Below are 25,101 nucleotides of genomic sequence, written 5' to 3' on the forward strand. Positions count from 1 at the left end.
TGGAAAATTAAAGGCTAAGCTTCTGCTCCCTTCTTCCAAAGGGAAATCTCTCTTCAGTAAAGCACTGGAGACTTGTTGCTGTTCAGAAAACCCGCAGGTTTTTCTATACAAACGCTAGCAGCTTCCCTCTGCTGACACAGACTGGCTTGTTTAGTCTGGCCCTTCTGCAGAGTCTGGCATGTAAATGTGGAAAGGAGCTGTTCTGTACTGCAGGAGCACCCATCTGACATGTGGGCTTGCTTTTTGTATTGCCCTGCCCTGGAAAGAAGGAGGATTTCTAGGGTCATGGTGCGGAAAATGGACCTGCCTGACAGTATGAGAGCCCCAGCTTCCCTGAGATCTGTGACAGAGGAGAAAGAACTCATGGGTGAGCAGTGGGTGCTCTGCTCTGCTCCTACCTTCTTCTACCACCTGTGGTAGTAGCATAGCACTGCTCTGGCTGCCCAAAATTCATTACCAGTTGTGTACTGGTGATGCTACCAGGGCTTTCTAGAGATGCTCCCAATGCCGAGCAGTGCTGACATCCCCATGTTGGGTGCATTCCCCAGCAATTCCCCTTGCAAATCATCACCGCCTCCATGCATTGCATTAGTCAGACACCTACTTCATTTCTAAAGCCACACTGCTGTATGTCAGTGGGTTTTCCTGGTGTCTTCTGCTCTATGGGCATGAGAGCCATGGGGCTCAGAGCTGTGCAGCTGCTTGTACACTCATGGCAGGCACAACCCTGATAGCTCAGCATTTCTCTGGCCAGAGGTGCAGCAGTTCTTTTCTTCTCCTTCGCAGGAAACAGTCCCAGTGGGATTGCTCTGCCACCTGGGCAAGGAGCCAATGACCTGAGTGATTCTACAGCCTTGTAACCCAAATGTTTTTCCACCAGTGAAGAGAGGAAGCAGGGGGCTGCTTCAATTAATGCTGTGCAGTGGGGATAAGTGATGCATTTAAAGGATTAACTCTTCCTTTTCCTTCGCCTATCTTCTCTTTAGCGTGACAGCCAACAGAGAGTGCGATAGAGCAATCTCTATCTTGTATGTGACCACAAGAGATTAATTAAACAGTAAGCCCTAATTACCAAGGCTAAGGCTGACCGACTTACCGTGCCTTGTAAAATAGCTGAATACTTAATTTACGGTTGAATGTGGACATAACTTTCACCATTAGCTGAATAAACAGCGAGCACCCAAGCTAAGCAGACCGCTTTCCTAATAGGTGCACCATTATAAATAGAGCTCTCCATTGGTGTGGGCTCACTGGGGCTGCCTCCCAGCTACAAAGGGTTTTCGTGAGAAGGAGGAGCTGCTTTGCAATGCACCGACCTGCCCTAAGCCTGGGGGATTCCCTCACTGTCAGTGCTCTTCAGCTTTCAGGCTCCTTATCAAAGCTGTCATCATTTGCATTTCACTGCAGGTTGGAAGAAAAAAAGGGAAGATACCGAAAGGCATAAAACAAAACCAAACCCCAACTCCCAGTGCAACGCGGTGGAAGTAGGGCACCTAGCTCCTGTTCTCTTTTTTTTTCTTTCTTCCCTTTCAATATCTGCCCTAATAACTGTAATAGATTCTGAGAAGTGCAAGTTAATCTGTAGCTCCAGAGCTTTTTATTGTGTTTCTCCCTTTTTGTGCACATTAACCTTTCAAATCTTAGAAGGCTGTGGAATGTGCATTGCTTTTTTAATTCCTATTATTCTTGCTTGCTGCCCGCTTCTCAATTTGGTCCTAGACAGAGTAAGAGTACAGGCACCCATTAACCCACGTGTCTCACTGAGCACTTCACCAAACCCTGGGTCTGTCTCTTAAATTTGTGTTATGTGTATTGCAAGTCCCAGGTGAGCTTAAAGCTTCAGTGCACTGCAAGAGAGGAGAGAGCATCCCAGGACTGCAGAGAGATCTGAAACAGGGAAACAGCAAAGGAACCCCTGATGTAATGACCTTATATAAATATCCATGTGCCCAGGGTTATTGAGAGAGCTCAGATTAAACCTTGGTGGACCCTACATCTGGCGGCTTTGACTCAGCGCTTTGCCAGCAGACTGTAGAGCTCACTGCATGTTGGCCAAAGCAAGGATTTGGGGAATGGGGAGAACTTATTTCTGCACCAGCTCTAAATCCCTGCCTGTGCATCTGACGTGTATCTGCAATCTCTCTTTGGCAAAGCCAATTTTTTTTTTTAAGACATCCTCTTTTCACCTCTTTACGTGCTTTATCTTTATTTTGTGCCCTACGAACTTAAGACCCAGTATAGGAAACTAATCCTTGTTTTTTCTTTCTTTTGTCACCTGACCATGTGTTGCTAAGATCTGTTTTGTTTCTTAGGTTAGAAGGCCTTAAAACCACTTGGAAACTGGAAGACAAAGGATGTCCTGATGAAAGGATTCAAAGAAGTTTCCAGGACTGCATGACGATGGGATGTGTGAGGTTAGTGCCACTAACCGGGTCCGGGCTTCACCTGGCTTAGCTAAGTCTCTACCAAAAGATGAGGATGGATTCCCACTTAACTGCAGCTACAGCACTGTAGATATTGTCACTACTCCATGCTGCTTCATTCACCTGCAGTGATACCTCCTGGGAGATAAGCTTGCTCACAGCTGTTTCCAGCTCTTCCAGAGCAAAGGCTCTTTCTTTTTTGTTTCAGTAGAAGGAAATACTGAAGAGGTATCTGCTCCCTCCCTGTGCCCTTCCTCAGACACATTCCACGTGCAGTTGCATAATTAAGGATGTTGTCCATGCAAATGGCAAATTTTTGCAGACATTAGCTGCAGAAACACCCACTGAAGCTGCAGGTAGCCAAAAATTATACCACCATCTTCCTTGCTATTAGAATACAGGCTGTCACCACAATTGCCACCCTGCAACTTGGGGAGAAGATGCTTTTGTGGTGTGTTACTCTCAAGGTCTTAAAAACTTGAGGAGACTCAGTAGTCTGGGCCCTCCTCCACCTTATCCTCACACCAAACATGGAAACATTTCCCTGTGTGTTCCATATTCCTTTATCCATCTTTTCTCTCTATGCCTGAATATCTTCTCTTGCCCATCATGGAGAAGGCAACGTACTCTTCGTCCTTGATCAATCTGTATTCAGTATGAAGAATGAAAATAATCTGGCAAACTGTGATTACTTTCACAGTGTGATTTGAAATGTTCGTGTTGTACTGGGAGCTTGATAGCAGGCATCTGTGTGGGACAAGTACACATTGCTGGTTTCACATGGAAAGAAGCCTGGGAGCAAGCTGCCTTCAACTTGTGTTGACCTCTGGGTAAGTGACTGATGAATTTCCTTCAGTATAAACCTCTGACTTTCCATTGCCAACCCACCTAGCTCATGATGATGGCCAGAAGAGTCAGGGTGCTCAATCAGTTTTTGCGATGCTGCTCACTCTCAGGTTACAAGAGTGTTGTTCACCCAGAACTGAGCCTATATATTACTTAATTCTGTCTGAAGTCAGATTTGAAATGTTGTTGTGACATCTGGATATACTGAGAAGCATCTAGGCAGATTTTCAGAACAGCCTAAGCATGGGACAGACCTGAATCTTAATGAGGATTAGAGCTTAATCATTTTGGTAGCACAGATAGATACGTGCTGGAAGACAGGCTGAATCACCAAGTTCCCCTCTCTGGTGACCAAGTTTTCAGCTGAATTGAAGTTCATGGAAGAGGAGGTGTGATCTTGCAGCCTTTCCTTGCTGGTTGGTCAGTCTTTGAGATCAATGGGATAAGAACAATCTTGGAAATGTTGGGGAGAACTGAAGTATGAAGGCTGATGTAAAAAACAGCACTTTCTGTCCATCGTCTTGTTGAGGTCCCTCTGCTGTGAGCACTTGGGTGCATGTGAGCAAATTGCTTTGCTGTTCTGGGGAGGAAGCACTGCCCTGGTGTTGCTGGGGCTCAAATATGGTGCAGTGATGTCAGAGGCAGCTCTGGTGTTCACTATTCACACTCCCAACTCAAACTCTGAGCAATCAGGTCAGGGTCTCTCTTAATCTACATTAGTACAGCAGCTGATGGTAATGGGTCCCAGTGACTCAGGGCACTGTTTGTATTACATGCAGTACCAGGATCGTGACATGTGCATAAGAGGAGCTGTGTCTTCATGAGTCTTTTCTTTCCCTTTGATAACTGTTTTATCCTTGTATTGCTGACAAACTTTAACAGAGCGTCTTTCCCACTGCCCTCCCCTCTCTGTCTTTTCCATAATGCCATTTAGCATTTTCTGGCATACTTGAGCACAACCTTTAACAGTTTTCTCTACCTGCATCACAGCAGGATCTTCCTCTAGCACAGCTGGAGCAAATTGCATGCATGTGAGTGAAGAGAGAAGTCAGTGGCCAGGAACAGCTCTGTAAGCTGTTTTTCTTGGCCCAGAGCTTCAGACTTTCCTATGGAATAGAAAGCAATGTGCAGCCTGTGTCGTTTATTAATTTTGTGGAAATATTGTGCTCTTGGAACTCTTGGAAGTTGCTCTATCTGATAATAACCTTGCACCTGAGCTCCAGTATGCATAGGATTGAAGTGGCTGCTGTGTTCCTCAACCTTGGGAATTTCAGAGAGGTGGATCCAGACTGTCCTGGGAGCCCCTGTTGACTACTTACCCTGGTGATGCAGCTATGTGCCAAGATCCTCACACCATTGTCTCTGTATGGTCTCAACAAGGCAGATCTAGCTTCCCAGATGTAAGCACTGCTCCAGTCAGCCCATCACCTACCTCAGGATTGGTCTTCTGGATGGAGGTGAAAGTCCAGGGAAGTGCTTGGTTGCCTGGCAAAGCAGCTCAGAGAGGAGGACAGCTCATTGCTGAAGATGAGGCAGCTGAGGGCAGTATGATTTTTCTCACCTTTGTCTTTAGGTCTTACTGGGAGGGGTTACTCATTACCGAATCCATTTTTAGAATTTACCATGAAATTGCTCTTTGCCCTCCTGTAGTGATAGACCACAGACGTCTGACCTGTCTTAGCGCTCTGATTTCTTTGGTTGTCTCTTAACTCCCTGCTCTGCTCATAATCTTAAAAAGCCCAACTAAATCCTGATGCTTCCCTTTCTAAAGCTTAAATAATCCCTGCAATTGCAACCTCTTTCTTGTGCTTAAGGATTTCAGAGCTTAAGATCTGTGTGATCTTCCTTATGGTGTGAAAAAAAACAAACCAACACAACTCAAAACAAATCCTGAGCATGCAGATAGAGAGAAGGGCAAGCAGTGATGTAAGAGAACAACACCACACCACACTGCACCATTTTCTAGCTGTCACAAACACTCCCACTGCCCTGTTTGCTGACTTCCTGCAGTGCTGTGCTGGAGAGTTGGTGGCTTGTGGGCTCTGGGAGGAGAGAAAAAGACACAGGAGTCCACATTATACCTGATTCTTAATGCCATTTGATATGAAAGGCTGTGTTATTTCCTTGTTTTTTTTTTTTTTTGTTTTGTTTTATTTTGTTTTTTTGGTTTTTTTTTTGTTAGTTTGTTTTTGGTTTGTTTTTATTTTTCTTACTTTTCTTACTTTGTTCCTCAGCCTTTGTCTTGTTGGATGCAGGCATGAAGATTTCTGTAAGCTAATATATTTAATTTTCCAGATGCTGATTTCTATCAGTAGAGGTGAGGGATTATTGAAAATGGCATTTCTCCTTCCAGTGGTTACTGACAGAAAGAGCCAGTTTTTCCTCCATTGAATAGCATAAGATCACAGGATGTTAGAATGAGTGACCAGAAGCTGAGAAGTAAGAATTTAGACAAAATAAATCAGCTGGGGGGAACTTGCTTTTCTAAATTCATTATAGAAAAGCTGCAGTGAGGGTGAAAATGATATTTTTAGGGAAATCTAAAGGGGAAAAAGCACCTCCCACTCTTCCCAGCCCATGAGCTGTGAGCTTTCTGCACCCTCCTTCTGCCTTGGTAAAAGGATGACGTGGCTTCCCTGGTGCGTCCATTTGTGGGGATCAGCTTCAGTGTGATGCTTAATGGATGATGACTTACATGAGGAAATGCATATTAATCTGTATCCAGGGATGGTTTGGGTGTCATGGGGGTTCTGAGCTGGTGGATGCCAGAGCAACTTGATGGTAGCTGAAGAGTGAGGCCCTGTTTCTCAAAGACATAATCTTCCTTCTCCAGGCAAAGCTTTTACCAATGGCTCCAGCATTCAATTCAATCTGCAGATTATGCGGAGCTGGGATTGGGGGGCAAGTCCTGGTTTATGTTCGTCAGCCCCATTGCCTCTCAAAAACACGTGGAAAGGCAAACTGCAGCCTTGCCAGCCTCACTGTCTTGTGCCCAGGGCTTCAGATGGCTTTGACCAACCCTCAAAGCAGCAAGAAATGCTGTGCCTTCCTCCCTTGCTGCTTTCTTCTACAGCTCCTTGAGTTAATGTTGCTACCAGATGCCTCCAAAGGGCATCTTCTGGCCATTCTGCAATGTGAGAAACCCCTTCAGATGCCAAAGACCTCTGTAAAAACAAAACAAAAAAACAAACTGCTTTCTTCTGGAGAGTTGCCCTTTTGGATGTTGCCAGCCCTTATTTGTGAAAACCCTGTTGCTCTCTCCTGAAGTCAGCAGATGTTGTTGCTACAGTCTTGCCTAGTTGGTGGGTTGGTTTTGAACTGAGACAGCTTGGATGACTAAGGCAAAAAACTCATAAGCAGCAGAATCCAAGGTTTCCTTATTGGGAGGAAGTGAAAATGTCCCCTTGTTGAAAGCCCTGACTTCTCTGGAGGGCCCCAGAGGTTAGTAATTTTTATTGTTGGTTTAGCCTAAATGTAGAAGAAGGGTGTCCTTACCAGCTACTCCAGTGACTTCTGGTGTGAGTGCTTCAGGAACAAGGAGTGAGCTTTCTGACTTGGGGTGGATGGGAGCAATAGAGGGTGTTGGAATAAACAGGATTAAAGGATTTCATCCATAAATATGGAACTAAAAGTATCCCATGCTCTACAAGAGTCACACAAACCAAGGAGAAACAAAGTTGTCCAGGATGCAGCTGTCCATTTTAAGCCAGCCTGCACACATTCAGCTTTGCACTACGTTATCCATGTGCCCTGTTCTTGCAGCCCCCTTCCATCCTGTAGGGGCAGGATGGGGTCAGGCTCTCAGAAGAGCTTCTGCAACCCCAGCCCCCCATTTCTCTAAACCTTCCCCAGGGATCTTAATGGGGGGGGGGGGGGGGGGGCTGGAGCCCCATTGCCCTGCAGCTTCCATGGGTGCAGGAGCTGGGCAGCGCACATCTGGACAGCGGCGCGCAGGCGCGGGGGCTGCCTCGCCTGTTCCCCAACCCCTCCACCCGCACCTCCGGGTTGGGGCTTTTTGCGCGGCTGCGGAGCCGTTCGTGGAGCTGGGGGCACTCGGATCCTCCTCCCCCCGCTGCCCCGGGGAGTGGCCGCGGTTCCATCGTATTTAGCGGGGTGGAGGTGGCGGCCGGGCCGGGTCGGCTCCTTCCTTCCCTCCCCGCCTCCCGGTGCCGGTGACTGGAACGGGCGGAGCCGCGGCGACCGATTGGCTCCGGGCATCACATGCGGCGGGGCCGGGCCGGGCAGGGCCGGGCTGGGCTGGGCACGGCGGAGCGCTCCGGCGGTGGGCACGGCAGCAGCGCAGCCCCTTCCCAACCCAGAACCCCGTCGGTCGCCGCGGAAGGGACCGCGTCAGCCCCGCGGCTTCGGCCATGAGGTCGGGGCGAAGAGACGGCACCTGTGTGGGGAGGTGAGCGGAGCATCGGCACCTTCCTTCTACCCGGGCAGCCCCAGCGGCGAGCGAAGAGGAAGGGCGGAGGAAGGGAAGGAAATTTTTATTCTTCTTATTTTTTAAAAATCTAGCTATATATTTTGGTGCGATCAATCCCGACCCCGCAACAGAAGCCCCCGGAGGGAGAAGTGCTGCGCGCTGTGATGCGTCTTCCTCTCGTCTCGGCTGCCAGATTGGATTGTAGCACCCAGCTCCGTGCGCTGAGAGAATGGCTCGGTTCGGGGATGATCTACCAACACGCTATGGAGGTGGAGGGCCGGCCGGGGCTGGAAGAGGGAGCAGCCGGCAAGGTGGCCCCCAAGCCGGCCAGAGGATGTATAAGCAGTCGATGGCTCAGAGGGCCCGGACTATGGCTCTCTACAACCCCATCCCTGTCAAACAGAACTGCTTCACAGTCAACAGATCCCTCTTCATCTTCAGTGAAGATAATGTTATACGGAAATATGCCAAGAGAATAACAGAATGGCCATATCCTTTCAGGGAGGCTGTGTGGGCATGGTGGGGAAGCTGGGGAGGGGGGAGACATGGAGAATGAGACCCCTCTAGTCAGCTGAGGATGAGTGTCTGCTGCTAATATAGATGTGCATGTGTGATCCAGTGTGTGTAATGGGTGTGTGCGACATAGATCCTTGTGTCTGACATAATGTACAGCTGTGTAGTTTGGTATCACAGGAAAATGCTTCTGTGGGAGCAGCAGAGTGTGCTTTTGACTGTGCCAGGGGTGTTAGGTATACATGCATTCCAGTGTGTATTTAGGTGAGAGACATATAGTTGCATAGATTTATATTTCTACAATTTAAATGAAATGCTAACGGATTTGTTAGACTTCTGCTAACGAATCCCTATTCTTATCTCCATCTTACAGACTTACAACTCTTATTTCTAACTCTGAAAAGAAGAATAAATGTAAGATAAAAATGGTGACACCTTAGCATTAAACTGCATTGATAGGAGAGACATTGGTAGCTAAGGTACCTTGTGAAATCCCACTAACACAACCAATGCAGCTGTTTTTTCAGTACCCTATGTCCTGAATTCATTGGAACCAACAGGAATCTTATCACTTTGAATGAAGTACTTAATCTAAGCTTAGCCTGTTCTAAAAACAAAACAACAACAGCAAAAAAAGTGAAGCCCTGTGAGAGGGGAAGGCAGTAAGTGGAGAGAAAGCTCATCTGTTGTATTGTGAAAGGGGCAGATGCTTTCTGTCTCAGAACCAGCTTCCAGGCCGAGTGAGCTGCAGATATCTTCCTTAGAAGGAGGCTTTGCTTATAATGATACACACAGAGGGGTTGTAAGCTGTGACAAAAAGGAAGTAGGCTCTTCTTCTAAGATTAACTGAGGTTACCAGGGAGTAGAGGTAGTGCATGCGTGTATGTACGTGCGTGTGTGTGTACAGGAGTGCATTACAGTGGCGATCTCAAGGGAACAGGTTGTTTTCTTTTCATTTGAACACACACCAATTAATTGTGAGCTAACATCAGGAAGGCCTTCTCTCAGCCTCCTAGCAACACTTTCAATTGCCATGGAGGCTGGCTCCCCTTTAGTCTTCCCAAGCTTTCACTTCCAAAGAGACTAACAGAAAAAAATATACCAGTAGAGTGAATGCACTTCTTTTCCTCCTGAATACACACGCGTATTGATCTCTCCATCTGAATTATAAAACCACAGGCATTGCTGTACTTCCTTATCCGTTTCTGCTCCCTGCATGAATAAACAAGCTTCAAAGCCCCAGTGGCAGCCAAAGCATCGCATTTCCTGCAAGGCTAGATACATTCTATCCCTCGCTAGTCTCTTGAGCTACTGCTCTTTTAGCGTACAGTGTGGGGAGGGGGCCCACGGCGCTGCGGAGCCCAGCCGGCTCAACAGAGCCACCAGCAGGTCCCCACGCCCGAGCTACGGGGCCGGGTCCTGGCCGAGCTGCGGCCCAGGAGGGCGGGGGCAGACAGGGCAGGCGCTGTCCGTGGTACTGAGTGACGGAGCTATCCGTGGTGCTGGACGGCGCTATCCGCGGTGCCGAACGGGCGCTGTCCACGGTGCTGAAAAGGGCGCGACCCAGCGTTCTGATGCACGATTCCCGCTGTGTGGTACGGAACTGTCCGCGGTGCTGAGCGGAGCTGTCCGCCGTGCTGGGGTAACGTTGCCGCCCGCGACGTGGATCCGCCCTAGGAACGCCACGACTCGCAACGGCTAGAATGAAGGCGTGAGACAAGGGGCTACCCTGTGTTGGGTCTGCCTTTTTTCCTCTAAGATCTCTTCTCTTCTGCATCTCGATAGAGAACTGTCTATTTTGCTCTCATCAGGAGCAGGTGTTGCAATCTAGCAGTTTGGACCTGTGTAGATACACTAAATTGAACTTATCGAGTCCATCACTTGTTTACATGATGCGAGCAAGTTAAGTGATGGCAAATTTCTGAATAATAATTCAGCAGATTACATGCAGCTGTATTATCTATTTTGTTTCGGTTTGGGTCATTAATCTCATTCAATAATGATAAAAAGATAGCTTTCTGTTTTTTTTTTTACATTTTATTTTTTCCTTTCTTCATCCTTGTTGCACTCTTCACCTTGAGTAGCTCTGATTTTGTGTAGGTCACTAACTTTCACAAAGATGAAATCTAGTTTCCTGTTCTTCTTCCAAAGATACCCCCAAAAGAACTGAGAAAGTCTAGGAGACCAAGCGTCTCCAAAAGAGATAACAGATCTTTGAGCATTCAACTGTAATTGCTTTAGGTATAAATGAGTTGAATTGTGGTTCTTCTTGTGCTGTCCTGTTTTTTTTCTTTAACTTCTGGTTCCCACTCCATTTGAATATATGATTTTAGCTACAATCATAGCCAATTGTATTGTGCTGGCTCTGGAGCAACATTTGCCGGATGGAGACAAGACACCTATGTCAGAGAGATTGGTGAGTTCTATTCATTTATTTAGACTTTTTTTTCTTCTAGTTTAATACAAAAAGCGATCAGCCACCCAATGTTGTGGGTACTTGTATCTATTTTCAAGATCCATATGTAAACAAATAGAAATTGAACTTACAATCAGAACAAATAAGGTATTGACAACAAACAGAACTACAGCCTCCCGATTCTATAAGCACAAGAATGCTTCATCACGATAGCCAATCCTGTGCAATTTCAAGAAAAGTGGGGGACTTTACAGCATAACAGAAGAGCAGCAAACTTGCACTGTATGTAGACCAAGACAGGAAGGGGCTGCTCAGATTTATGTGTAGAATCAAATGAATATCTTTGATATTTTCAAAGGAAGTGTTAGAACAGAATAACCTTTAGGCCCATGAGTCTTTCAGCTGTCTTCCAGCTACAGCTGTATATTAAGCATACAAAGCAAACTTTGGATTTAGAATATTACATTCCCCTGCCAAAAAGGAAACCAACTTACAGAGGAAAATAATTTACCAGCAGGCTTTATGGTAATGAGCTCAATTACCTTATTTCAGAAGGAAATATAAGAATAGCTTCAAAATCATTCTTTCACTTATCATCGCTGTAGGAAAAAATGGATAATACTTGGTCTGATTTTTTTTTTTCTCCTGCTGTTAATGATCTGGAATATATTTCATGTCTAAATTCATTTGTCTTGGTATATGTTCAAAGGATTAATAAATATGTATTTCCATGTGTTTTACATGTAGACATTAAATTATTGAAACAACGATAATATTATCCTTCTTGTCAAATGCTTGAACCTCTGAAAGCTGGATGCTACTGTTTCTAAGTCTGGTCCTTACAGTGGGCAACTTTTACAATTTCAGTCTTCAAAACAGAAGAAAAGAGAAAACAGAGGGAAAAAGTGTGTAACTGATAGATCTAGAAAGAACTTCAGGCTCATCTGGTCGATACTGCCTACTTGGAAATCTATCTGCTGATGCTGACTGCCTATTTACATTGTATACTACTCACTTTTAATATTAATTATTATTATTGTGTTGGACTAGATTATCTCCAGAGATCCCTTCCAACTCCTGTGATTCTATGATTTCTAGTTAAGATGTAATAATGAAAAAAATGAAAAATGTGTTGAACTTTTTCATTAGACGACAATGTGTTTTTATATGTCTGATAGAAAGGCAAAACTGGGTTTGTGAGCAAAGCACAGATTCAGAATGATGATTGAGCTGGGAAAATTCCAGCGTTCCATACATGGATCTTAAACATATACAGTAGTGAAGGGGAAAGGTAGTTTTGTGAATATTCTGGCTTGGTAACCTTACAGCGATTTGTTATTTTATGCAGGAGGTGGTATGGTTAGCATATTGTGTCTATGTTGCACTGTATCCCCACACTTACAAATGGATCCAGGATGGTATTTATTGCTTCTTTTCTCCTTTGCATTAGTTGTTTTTCAGTGCCCCATGCTTCCATGTACTCTTTAGGTTTCTGCCCATATTATGACTGTGCAGGGCACTGGCATTAATGGCAGTGTAAAATAACTGAATGAATTAAATGCATAGTACCCAACTTGTTGCTTCTGCCTTGGAGATGAAGGAAGAATTAACCCTCAATTTTTGTCCCAAACAATGCTGTGCAGCATTGTATTTTAACCACATATTCTGAGCCCATCTTAACAACAGCACATCTGTAACTGCAGTATTAAAGAGTTTAGCATAGAATAACAGTGATAATCCTTACAAATCATGATGTTTTCTATTTTCAAAATGTGCTCTAAAAATTAAGCATTGCGAATAAGAACTGTCTTCTGTTTTTTAAAGCGAAACCTCATTAGAATGCTCTTGTTGTGTCCCACAAACTGTGAATAGTTTCACTGAAAATGTTACAATTCTCTGTTAAAACAGAGTGGCCAAACTATGCCATATATTTTCAGGTTTTTTTTGAGCCAGATTATAAGTCCACATATAACACCAGGTGCTTTTCTACTGTCTTTGGCAGGAATAGAAATGGCCTCTTCTGGCTAATGATTTATGGCTATATATTCCTTTCTCCTGGGTTCATTAAAACTCCAAACTGGACTGCAGATTCATTGCTGAAGAGTTAATCAGATGTTAAGGATGAGATGTATGCCATCAGCCTTTTACCACTGCGAGATGTGGGGTGAGGTTTTGAAAGAAAACAAAATCTGCTCATATACTTTGTACCACAGATAGGAAGACAAGGAATCTTAAGATCATCTGTTTGTTAAAGATGAGAAAAAGATGAAGGAAAAATCCTTGCAAATATTTTCGTTATTTTTCTCTTCTGATCAAGATTTTCCTCAATGTATCTCCCCAGGGACCCAAGATATGATCCTGCAGTGCAATCTCAATTTGCTTTCCATGCTCATGTTTCTTGACAAGCAAGGTTAATTGAGTGCATGGGAAGAGCAAGTGATATATCAGTATATGCAGTATCTCAAGAGTTGAATGGCTGAATTATAAGTAATCATTTTTAGTTCATATTCAGTATATAGTTTGTAGCACAGAAAAGCTGTTGATGCCTCTTTTGTCCCAGGACTTAGTTAACTTCTAGCTCTTTTTGTCTGGAGTTTCTGCACAACTGAGGTTTATATGGGGATGGGGAAGACCAGTCTGATAATAAAATCCAGGAAAAATATAACCAGTGTTTGGAAACTTTGTCAAAACCCAATTGTAGGGGCAGAAATGTACCTAGTGTCTATCACTGGAAAAAGTGACACTAGAATGGGAGTCAAAATCAACGCTCTGAAAGTACGTCAGTGTGGTGGTTAAAGCAGTTAGAAGTGAGTTGGAACCTTGCCTGCAAATTCTTGTTTTTCAGACAAGAGAAATAATCTCACACTCCCACTGGAAGGGGAATACTCTACTCCCTAGGCTCTTGCCTATGCTGGTCTGGGAGCTTGGCATTCTTTGGCTGCTGGAAGTTTTTACTTCAAATCAGTAATTATCCATTGGAGCGGGAATGCTGCAAGCTTACTGCTCTCTGTCTCAGCTGAATGACTTAGCCAATAGTTTGTAGAGGCAGTTTCACTCTGTTCCAATAAATATTGCATTGTTTATACACTTTGGAGCAATGCCAGGATAAAATGTGCTGAGGGAATTGCACTGAGTGGCCCAGAGTCTGATGGTGAGAGCTCCAGATGTGGGAAGGTGAGCTTCAAATTGAAGCCTGAATGACCTTGCAGGTGGATGCCTCTGCCATTGTGTTCTTGGCTGTCCAGTCTGAGGTGTGCTTGTGCTCTCTCCACTGTCCTGCTAATTTCTTTCTTTCTTTCTTTCTTTCTTTCTTTCTTTCTTTCTTTCTTTCTTTCTTTCTTTCTTTCTTTCTTTCTTTCTTTCTTTCTTTCTTTCTTTCTTTCTTTCTTTCTTTCTTTCTTTCATGTGAAGCTTCTATAGACTATGAATTTTTCTCAGCCTGACAGACACAATATCTGAACTAACAGAATAAGAAACTTATTTTCTGCTCTGCTCTTGTGGACAGCCTGCTTGAAGATATCAGTGGGTCTGTAGGATGTGTGTCACTATAGGGCTCCTAGTGTTTGGCTGGTTTTGATGTGAGAATGGAACATAATTGTTTTCTCAGATATTCAGCATAACAGATCCTTCACTTGCCTAATGGATTTAATTCTTTAACCTATTCACTGGCACTTCATGTAGCCATATATGAGCAGTTCATATGAAGCTTTGCATGAACAAAGGCTTACACACCCAAATCTATTAAGGCTGTCACATCCAAAGGCCAAGGAAAGACGTTAGAAAATGGACTAGGAATAGTAATGACTTCCCAGATGTAGAAGTTGTTTCTGATCTGAAACATATTGATTAAATGTGTGTTTGGCCCAGACTCAAGCTTTGCTGTGTCCACAGCAAACAACCTGCTGGCACAGCTCTGGCTGCTGCCCAAATTCTCCACCCTCTTTCTAAGTATTCACATTGATACTTATCATCTCCTACCTCCCTAACTTGAATTCAATCAAGACCCCAGTACCCTATCTGAAAGGGGCTGCAGGATGACCTGGAAGCAGGATTTTTCAATTGACAGTAGTGCTGTTTCAGTGTTGCTCAGGGCAAATCACCCACTCCACATCCTTCCATCACACACACTAATGCAAATCCTTTTTTTCAGCAGCAGCTCCTACTACCTAGAGGGGCATCACTTTTGTATTTAATTCTATCCTTGTTACTGACCTGATTCTTAGGCTGAATTAGTGTAAATTTAGATAGGCTTTAGAAAAGATCATTTTTCTATCTCCTCTTATTTCCTCAGCTACTCACTCTCATCAATGTTGTCAATAGTTGTTTTCCTTCCTTCCTTCCTTCCTTCCTTCCTTCCTTCCTTCCTTCCTTCCTTCCTTCCTTCCTTCCTTCCTTCCTTCCTTCCTTCCTAAATAAATAAATAAATAAATAAATAAATAAATAAATACCCTGAATGACAGAATCACAGAATCATAGGGGTTGGAAGGGACCTCCAGAGATCATCAAGTCCAACCCCCTGCCAAAGCAGATTCCCTACACCAGGTTGCACAAGTAGGTGTCTAGGTAGGTCTTGAATATCTCCAGAGAAGGAGACTCCACCACCTCCCTGGGCAGCCTGTTCCAGTGCTCCGTCAGCTCACCTAAAGAAGATCTTGCGCACATTGGTGCGGAACTTCCTATGCTCCAGTTTCTGGCCGTTTCCCCTTGTCCTTTCTCCACACACTGCTGAAAACAGTCTGGCCTTGCCACTCTACCCCCCACATCTTAGATATTTATAGACCTGGATCAAGTCTTCTCTCAGTCTTCTCTTCTCAAGGCTAAACGGACACAGATCACTCAGCCTTTCCTCATAGGAGAGACGCTCCAGGCCCTTCACCATCTTTGTTGCCCTCCACTGGACTCTTTTCCATGTCTTTTTTATACTGGGGAGCCCAGAACTGGACACAGTACTCCAGATGAGGCCTTACCAGGGCAGAGTAGAGGGGGAGGATCACCTCCCTCAACCTGCTGGCCACGCTCTTTTTAATGCACCCCAGAATGCCATTGGCCTTTTTGGCCACAAGGGCACACTGCTGGCTCATGGCCAACCTGTCGTCCACCAGGACACCCAGGTCCCTCTCTGCAGAGCTCCTCTCCAGCAGGTCATCCTCCAACCTTACCAGTGCGTGCAATTATTCCTCCCTAGGTGCAAGACTCTACACTTGCTTTTGTTAAACCTCATCTGGTTTCTTACTGCCCAGCTCTCCAGCCTGTCCAGGTCTCGCTGAATGGCAGCACTTCGTATCATTGTATCATCAGCAAACTTGTTGAGGGTGACCCAAGCCCATATGTGATCCTTCCTGATTTCTTAGATGTTGATAAGAGTGTTTCTGACTCACTTCTTAAGAGCTCTGTATACTCCTAACTTTGGGAAAAAAACATATTCTATAGCACTGAACACTGGTCCTTTAAAGATGGGAGCTCTAACCACAAGGCATCTGACCCAGATAGAGTGTATGACTAGTAGCAGAGTAGACATAAAGCATTCAAGAAGTGAAGGAGTAATAAGCAGGAAGTGCATTCAGAGTGGGGGAATTTTAAAATTTATTTTATAATGTGGTAGAAAAGCTCTTTTTAGAGGCCCACTAGTAGATGTGTTTTGGAAATGAAGGATAGCTTGGGAGGCCTTTGTTTTGTGAAGATTTTAGGTGTTTGTTGATCTAGAAGGCGTTGTGGGGCTGAAGAGCAGGCAGCCTAGGCAACGTAGGCAGCTAGAATGGCTCTGTTACCACAAAGGAAAGCCAAGGGAGTGGTAAGGTAGATTCTCCTTAAACCTTGTACAATAATTTCAGACCTCTCTTCCTTCTTGCCTGGCGACAGGGGAATAGGAGGGGGAGCAGTGAGGTTAGGAAAGGTAGAAGGGACTAGAGATGCTGTAGAAAGAAGGATATAGAGGTCTTGTGTCACTGAGACATGCGTAGGGATGCAGGACTCTTCTTGGTAGGAAACAAAAGTTTAATTCAGAGCTGATGGAAAAGCCTGTCTACATGTAGTTACTTCCAACAGCTTAAAGGTACCCTCAGGGATTACTGCTTTGTGATTGATTTTCTGAGTTGGGTATACATCAACGTGATAAGTGTTCAAGGCTCTTTGGGAAGGGTATGCTATCATGTTGTTCTGTAAGAGAAAAGCTGGCTTTCTGTAACAAACATCATGCCTAAAGCATGGTCTGTGTGCCAGTGCAGGGTTGACTATGTTTGTAAAATATTTGTATCAAAACTGCTCCTTTCTTTGTTGTGGCCACAAAGACTCGATACTCATGTTCTTTCTGAACAAAATAAACTACTTTTTGACATTAACAAAACTACAACATATAAACAACTGCACCCAACAGCTCAACTCTTGATCAGAATTATCAAAGCTACTGTAGTAACAATTCTCTAATTTCCTAATTTGGTAGTTTGTTTTCTTTTAAGTAGAGCTGCCCCACTTCCATTACCTTCAGCTAAAATCATGGATCTAAGGCACGTGTGAAGATTGGATACAGGTGCTCAAGCTGCTTAGCATGCTCTTGAAATTGACACCTGGTGCTTTCACCTTTTCCTTTGCTTTGCTCCTGTTTCTTGCTGGTATCTCTTTCCAACAGTGAATGCTTCCTTTTAGAAATGAATTTCTTTAAACTCTTATCAATATAATATCTAGGGATCAATATAATATTGAGGGATCTGGTGCCAAGGATGGAAATGAAGTTTAATAAAGCTCTAAACTTGCTTTCTTCTTTATTGGGTTGGAGTATGAAGTCTTAGCTTCAGTGGAGGCACAAGGCAAAAATCTTTCTGCTTCCACTATTAACAGAAGGAAATTAGGTTTTGTCCCTGAATCAGACACTCTACAAAACAAAAATAGATGGATTTGAAGCTGTGGAATGTGAAGCACAAAGAGTGAAATAAGTGATGGAATAAATGATAAAAGACTTCCTGGTGATGTTTGTAGGTTTGTTTTCCCCAGGTTACTCTGGTTTGTTTTTATAGTTCATCCAGGAAACAGAAATGTTTTTTCTTCCACGTCAATAACTATAGAAATGTGACTTCACATTTAGATATATGCCTGGAGCAAGATTTCAGTATTAAAGTTCTTTCCAGGAATTTGAGTAATTGTGAAAAGTGGGGGGTGAAACCACTAGAATGAAGGCAAATAGAATTTTCCATGTAAAAAGTCAAATTTATCCTCAGAAGACTAATCCTGAAATCCTTCTCTATGCTTAGTTTCAATACACTTGAACCTTTTGGTTTCAACTCTGTCCAGAGCTGAAAAGAATGGAAAGTTGGTGCACATATTTATTCTATAATTTTTGAGGCAAGTGCAGTCATGTGGGTATCTTTGACACTTCTGCTTTTTATTCTTTGCAGGATGACACTGAGCCGTACTTTATTGGAATATTTTGTTTTGAAGCTGGTATAAAGATCATTGCTCTGGGGTTTGTTTTTCACAAAGGCTCTTATCTCCGAAATGGTTGGAACGTGATGGATTTTGTTGTGGTCCTCACAGGGTAAGTGACCTCCTCTTGCTCTAAGTTTAGGGGATAGTCTTGTTTTGATTTGCATTATTTTTAAACTGTGGGTTAGAGTGGAAGTAGTTGTGGTGAAACATTGCTTTAAAACTGCATTTACTGTCTTTAAATGGTGATTATTGAGCTGAGTGAGTCACTTTCAAAGCATTGTTTGAACCAACTACAGTGAGACTTTGGGGAGATTTATTTGTATACATGCTGGCATGTATCTCATCCAAATACTCACTGACATTTCTCAGGCTTTGCAGGTTCTAATTGCCATGAGGTACTTGAACCTGATTTAAATCAATCTATCTTCTGACATTACAGGCTGACTTTAAAAGTCAGTGTAGAGTGAGCTAGCAAATTAAATGCATCTCATCTTTAAGATATTATTGCGCTGAAATCAGTGAAGCTTCTACAGGGATGAATTTAGTTTGCTGTAAAACAACGTTGCTGAAAATAATTCAAGGAGGATGCATGTCTTGTAAGACTGTAGTTGAAAATGTTATCTGTGGATTTTGTATCCTAATTGAAGAGACCCCACTAATTTATTTCTGGGAAATGCAAACGTTTTCTTGTTACACGTTGCAACAATTTCTGTGTTTAACTTGTGGTTAATGAAAATATAAACATTAAGTAACTCTTACTGTGCGCAGGTTGTACTTCACTGTGAACATTAGATTTTACAAAGGTCTGCATGAGGTCCTGATCTTGCAGCCTTCATCTTGGAATCTCAGTTTTTCTTTGAGTGAACACTGGTTCTTGTTACTAATATGTACTCATTTCACAAACCTTCCAGGTGTGATGAATATATATTCTTTGATCTACTTAGTGGTGTACAGCAGGATGCTGGTAGGAGAATGCTGGCATACATATACAAATATATTCATTGGGTGCATTAGCACTGTAATTCTATTTGCATTCAGCACACCATGTGATATAGCAATTGAGAGGCCAAAGGGAGTTCTGTATGTATTGAGAGGAAGAAAATAAATATGCAGGGCTTGATCCTCCTGCTGCTGGGGCTGGGTATTTAATCAATAGAAACTTCAGTGGAGCCACAAGGAGAATCAGATTTACATACTTAGAAGCACACAGGGTATCAGGATTAAAAAAAGAATTAGCATAGATGCTACAATTATTTGCACCAATCGTACATTCTGATTTCCTGTTTGCAAAATACCCTTCTGTGTGCTCAGAGAAACAAATGGAAAACCTAGGCACCCAACCACCAAAACTAAGGCCCTGGTTCTGGGAAGAATTTGCTTTAATTTATCCCACAGCAAAACATTCCAGTACCTGTCTGAGTTTGGCTGGTTCCAATGGTTCTGTACTTCAGGTCCTACATAAAAGCTTTCCCAAATTAAAGCCATTTAACTGGATTTTACCTGATTTTTTTTATAAACAAAGGCCAAGGATCAAAATATGTATAGTTAAAAAACGTTTGGCTGTGATTGCAACTTTCAACATTTTGCAATAGCATCTGAAACTGAGCGTGTGTGCCATCCTTGTGGAATCACAGTTGAATGCTCAATGTATAGGCGTGACATGGGCATCCTTCTGGTGCCAGTTTTATTGCAAGTGCTGTTTGCAGTGCTGCTTGATCTAGGAGTATAATTGCAGAATATTGGCCTGATTAGACAGCTGTAATAAGGAACCCTGTTGCTATCTGCAAACACACGTATTCTTTTGAAGTACAATCCTGTTAATGTCAAAGCTTCTGGTTTCCAATGGTGATGCTAGCTGGGCTGTATTGAAGCTGTCTTGTACATGGACTTCCCACCAGGCAGGCAATGTGGGGAAGGCAGTGTGAAAACCAATCGGCACCAAGACCAAGGGCTAGCTCTAGTGAGGAATCCCACAGCCCTCTAATCCTGAGGGCTGGATTTAACAAGGCTCTTGAGCTCGTGACCAAGTGTTGGTGTTTGACCCTACTGAAAGCATCAGGTGTGCTTGGTTAGGTAAATGTTTTTCTCAATCTGGGGCTGTATTTGCAAATCCACTAATGATGCGAAGGGACATGCAGTAGAGAAATAAGATTGAACTATCTGCAGATTAACACAGGGTTAAATTAGTATTTTCTCTGCAGCCTGCTGTGTTTTGTTCTGAATTTCCTAGATCCTTATGTTTTACCTCACTGCTGTGTTGCCATGGGTCTGTGCTAGAAAGCAGACGCTCCTCTTCTTTATGCTTCCTTCAGTGACCAGAAACCCTCTCAGCCACCCATTGCCTTCCCTGCTTGGCTAGCTGTTCCTCAAGGGGAAGTCTGAGCGAGGGTTTTACTGCAGATAGATAGCAGCTTGGTATTTCTGCTTTTAGACTTTGAAGGCAGGCTGCTGAGGAAGAATGCTAACTGCTAACAGCCCTGGCTGTTTCTCCAGGGAGGTGGTAGCACAACTGGTGCTTTAATTTTCCTTTCTATGGAAGGCAATCGCAGATCTGTTGGAAAAATAAAATCAGAATCAAGCTAGGTTCTGTAATTTATCAGAGAATAATAAAGAAGGACAGTGCTGAACTTGTGCTTTATGTATTCTTACAGATACAGTTATGTAGGACATCAGGTTTTGAAACATCATTTTACTACTCAAAATCAAAAGCTTTCCTTTGCCATATGTGCAGGATTTCTACTTGAATATGTTACTTCATGTTTCGCGGGCAGCGATTGATGTTCGGTTCCTAAGCTCAGTTTCACATTGATCTTCAATATTATAGAGGGATTTTGATTTCTTTTTTTTTCCCATATAAATGTGAAAGAACATGGAATGCATTTCATGATATCACACGCAGGGTTGTACACCTGGTAATCCTGTTGGGTGCACATTTTTAAGGTAGATAGCAAATGTCAGAAAACTTGATCTCATTTTCAGCTTTTAACTAAAATACCCATGAAAGCAAAGAGCATCTTTGCTCTCGTTGGCTGTTTCCATAGGAAGAAGGCCAGCCAGTGTCTGAGTGTGTTTTGGAGGAGGCTGTGGGGGAAGACTCTGCATTAATTGAACTTACCCTTATGTAAATGTTAAAGTGATCGTGCAGTAACCCTTCCCACACCTGCTTTTTTTGACACACCCCTCCCCAGCTTTTTCTACTCAAAGCCTTCATATTGTTATTACTGATAAATACGGTTGTTTTTTCTGCGGTGATGGACATCTTGTTTGTCAAAATCCAACAGTCAAACTTGCTAATCAGAAAATAAATCAGGGTTCTGTGACCAGGATCAATATCCTATTGAGCTAAACTGGAAACTAATTGATAGTAGCCCTAAAAAGCTTGGCTTGCTGTTCCAGAAAATACTCCCTTGGTTTCTTTCGACAGCAGAGCTGCAATGCTTTTTCTCATTTTCTTCCAAGAAAGCCTGTGGATCTGCTGCTAATAAAGGCCTGGGAAAATAATAGACTGCTGCTTCCTGGAAGATTTTCTTCCCTCAGTAATTTATTTTTATTTATTTCTTATAAACTCTTCCAGTTGTAGATGAGTATTGAGGAAATGTGCCCTGCTGTGATGTGCCTGTTGCTGTTGGGTAGACACACGTAGTTTATTGCTCCTGTTCATTTTATTTTTCACGTTTTCATGGGCTTGCATTTGCTCCTATGATCACATCATCCATTAGCAACTCTAAATCACCAAAAAAAAAAAAGAAAAAAAAAAAAAAAAAAGGAGGCAAATGCCCAACTGGCCTGGAAATACACAACCTTAATGCACTGTTCTTGAGGGAAGATCAGGGGAATTTATTCATTTTCTATTGCTGCTCTGGAAACAGAGCCCTCCCCACATCCAGACCCCTTGGTTACATCGTTGGACCTATGAACCTGCATTCAGGACCTTCAGGGCTCATATCTGTTCTTGCTGGAGTTCATGGGAAGATGGGTCTCTTGGCTTTTAAACTGAGAGTTATAAGGAGGCTCTTCTCCTACGTGTTCTGGAGTCTGTTTATAATTTTGGCTTCCTCATATCTTGTGTAAAAGATTTCATGATTCAGCTACACACCACAAAGAGTGGTGCTGCTTATTCCTCTTCCTCACTAGCTACCTGACATTTCCATTGGTTTTCCATTAGATTTTGTGAGATCAGGGAAATAATTTATTCCCTTTTCTGCATGTTTATAGTTTTGAGTCTCTATCTTTTCTCCTATCAGAGACCTCAGCTACCTGACCTCCCTGAACATGAGAGCACCACTGACTTATGCTGCTATTTTGGTCCTTCCCTGGTTCCATTAAATCCTCTGGAAGGCAATGACCACAACTGTGTGCGTTGTTTGTCCAACACTAAGAGTGGCTAATGTCCATTATAAATAAATGGAGCACTTAAAAAAAAAATAATCTCATGATCTGTCATTTATGAGCAGAGTTAAATTTTTTGGCTTTTAATCGGCCTGCACTGAACACTCTTGAAGAGTCCTGCTGTTGCCTTGAGCCAGCTGGATCAGCTGCCTGGATCTCTCGGTGGGACTGGCACAGACAGCATGTGCCAGGCCTGGAGCTGCCAAAAGATATGTACGAAGTATCCGTGCAATTACTGATGTCTCAGGCAGTTGGGAACAAATTACGAAAGCTAGAATTATCTCGATTGTCTGGACGATAGGTTGTGGTGATGCTAATAATCTGGAAGGTAACTCGTTTAATAACAAGGACCTGTTCATCCTTTGATATTTGCTTTGCTAGTTACCAGGACCGTCTCCGTACGTGGGCAGTCTAAGATGCTATTTCTGGTGCAGTGCATGAGAAGCAGCAGCAGGCTTAGTTGCGGCAATGACTATCAAAGGGAGAAGCACAGGAACCATGAAGCCTGGTCTGTACAGTGGGCTGCAGAGATCTGATCTTCCAGCTTGAGGTAGATTGTACCCTTTAGACAGGATGTAATGAGGCTGGGAAATAGTCTGAAAAGTGAATGTCTGGTTGAGGGCTGGGATTCCTAAAGCTGCCAAACAACATAGATGCCTGTAGTCTCTAACATTTATTCTCCACACACATTCCTTTTGAATTCAAAAGCTCTTAGAGTAGGATGACTGAACTATAGGGCCCTACATGGCTAGTGCTTATGTACTGCTGAGAATGGTTGAATCCCCCCACCTCCAAATAGCCGTAGAGGATAGTAATTTGAAAACCAAAATTAAAGTAGAATAACAAAAACCCTTGAAAGCGCTTCCAGTTTTGCTTAGACAGTATGCTTGGTGTTTTCTTTTTAAAGCTTTAGATCGAGACAGCTAGGGAATAAAGGAGGTGGGTGCAGGGAAATGCAAATTTCTTTTTTTCTACATGGAACTTTCGCTGTGTCTCTGCTAGAAAGCAAAGCTGAGCAGCAACAGGAGTTGGGCAAATGAGTGTTTTAAGAGAGGCAAGCTTTAGCTTCAAGTCATCTCATGGAGAGTAAGTAAGACTTGTTATACAGAAGGGGTGGTGATGGGCCAAGTCTGATTGCTGTTAGCATTATGCATGAGTCATGCTAAAAACAAAACCTCTACAGATTTTAATGGAGATGATCACTGTTCTCTATTTATTTTATGCTCCAAAGATGGATGAATGCTTGTCAGAATGTATCCTGAGCTCAGGAAAGCTCAGGATACATTCTGATATTAAATTAAATAAAAAGAGGATGAGGGAAAGGGAATTAACATGTTTTCCTGAATGCAAAGTGTTAAGTGGAGATCTGACAGTTGTACTGGAGAAGTGATGGAGGAAGACAGAGAAAACAAGTGGCTAGTAATTAGAAGAGGAGAGGGCATGTCCTCTCAATATGGACCTTAAATTTAAGGTTGTCTTCTCATCTGTGGCTTGACCATCTGGGCTCATGGGACACTGAAGCCACAGTGGGGAGCTTAAGAAGCAAAGGGCTGCAGATGGTCACAGACCCTCAGAGGAGCCACAGGTAGATCCAGCCCTTCCCTGGCAGAAGTTAGCCTTGAAGCAAGGCTCTGCTCTCCCTGTTGCGGCACACTGAGAGCTTCAGGTCAGAACATTTCTGAAGGGCAAAGAAATAATGAGATCAACACACTCTTTTCTTACTTTATTAGAACTGAATTCAAGATATTGAATACCTGGTATGCTAACTGATAAGTGATGGGTACTACACAATAAGCCAGAAAAGGCAGTGACAAATAGTTTTTCTCTGAGTGGAGAGAGAATGGGAGCATTTCTTCGGTTTTCCATTTTGTGCTGATTTTCATGTTTTGTGCTTGTTCATGTTCTTTCTCTGAAAGAGTGCTTGGGCAGTGGAACAGATGCCCAGGGGACAGAGGTGGAGGTCCTGGAGGTGTTTCAAGAAATGCAGAGATGTGGCACTGAGGGACGTGGTCAGTGGGCATGGTGGGGATGGGTTGGGGTTGGACTTTATGATCTAAGTTGTATTTTCCAACCTTAATGATTCTAGGATTCTATGCTTCTCTCAAGCTTTTGGCACATAAGGAGAGTGGTGCAGGGCATGACCTAAAGAGTGCTTGACCTGCAGGCCCCAAAGCTCAGCTGCTATCCAGCAAAAATGGCCATAGCACATGAAAGGGAAGCATGCTTCTTCATCACAGCCAGGGATTCATCAAAGCCAGCCAGGATAATTAGTACAGAGTCCAGACAGTGGTTTTAGCTTTTTACAGCTCTTGAAAGGAGGAATATTTCTTGGCAGGGAAATATTGCCTCTTCTGAGTGGACCAGATGTACCATGCACGGGCAATTACAGAGACTGCAGGTGTGGAGAGAGGACTTTGGGCTTTGTGATCTGCTCCTAATCTCTGATCCTGCCCTAGCAGAGTGGGTATCCATTTAACTGTTTGCTGTTCTCTATCAATGGAAAGAATTGCTTATCTAGCTACTGCATATAAATGTTAGGATTTGAAAACCAAAAACAATGAATAAAAATGCGGCTCTGAAGTGCACTAATGTTAATTTTATTACTCCTTCCCCATTAAAAAACAAACAAACAAACAAAAAAATGCAAATCACCCAAGCCCTCTATT

The 25,101-nt window shown here is 43.4% G+C and overlaps 1 protein-coding gene and 1 long non-coding RNA gene across 2 annotated transcripts in view; both read left to right on the forward strand.

Moving 5' to 3' along the window:
- The first annotated feature begins 2,331 nt into the window (after window positions 1–2,331).
- Window positions 2,332–5,295, forward strand: LOC149915446 (uncharacterized). Its single transcript, XR_016458917.1, has 3 exons — window positions 2,332–2,414; window positions 3,124–3,253; window positions 4,260–5,295. It is a non-coding gene; the product is annotated as an uncharacterized LOC149915446 (long non-coding RNA).
- A 2,184-nt stretch (window positions 5,296–7,479) lies between these two features.
- The window catches only part of CACNA1B (calcium voltage-gated channel subunit alpha1 B), a 260,232-nt gene continuing 242,610 nt past the window's right edge, over window positions 7,480–25,101 (forward strand). Inside the window, exons 1-4 of the mRNA XM_090121688.1 lie at window positions 7,480–7,677; window positions 7,791–8,187; window positions 10,522–10,627; window positions 18,016–18,155. Of these exons, the coding sequence (XP_089977814.1) occupies window positions 7,928–8,187; window positions 10,522–10,627; window positions 18,016–18,155 (506 nt within the window). The 5' untranslated portion in view covers window positions 7,480–7,677; window positions 7,791–7,927. The remainder of the gene's footprint in view (window positions 7,678–7,790; window positions 8,188–10,521; window positions 10,628–18,015; window positions 18,156–25,101) is intronic.

Source organism: Phasianus colchicus, chromosome 19 (assembly GCF_987193195.1).
Source record: "Phasianus colchicus chromosome 19, bPhaCol1.hap1.1, whole genome shotgun sequence".
In the NCBI taxonomy this organism is placed as follows: Eukaryota; Metazoa; Chordata; class Aves; order Galliformes; family Phasianidae; genus Phasianus; species Phasianus colchicus.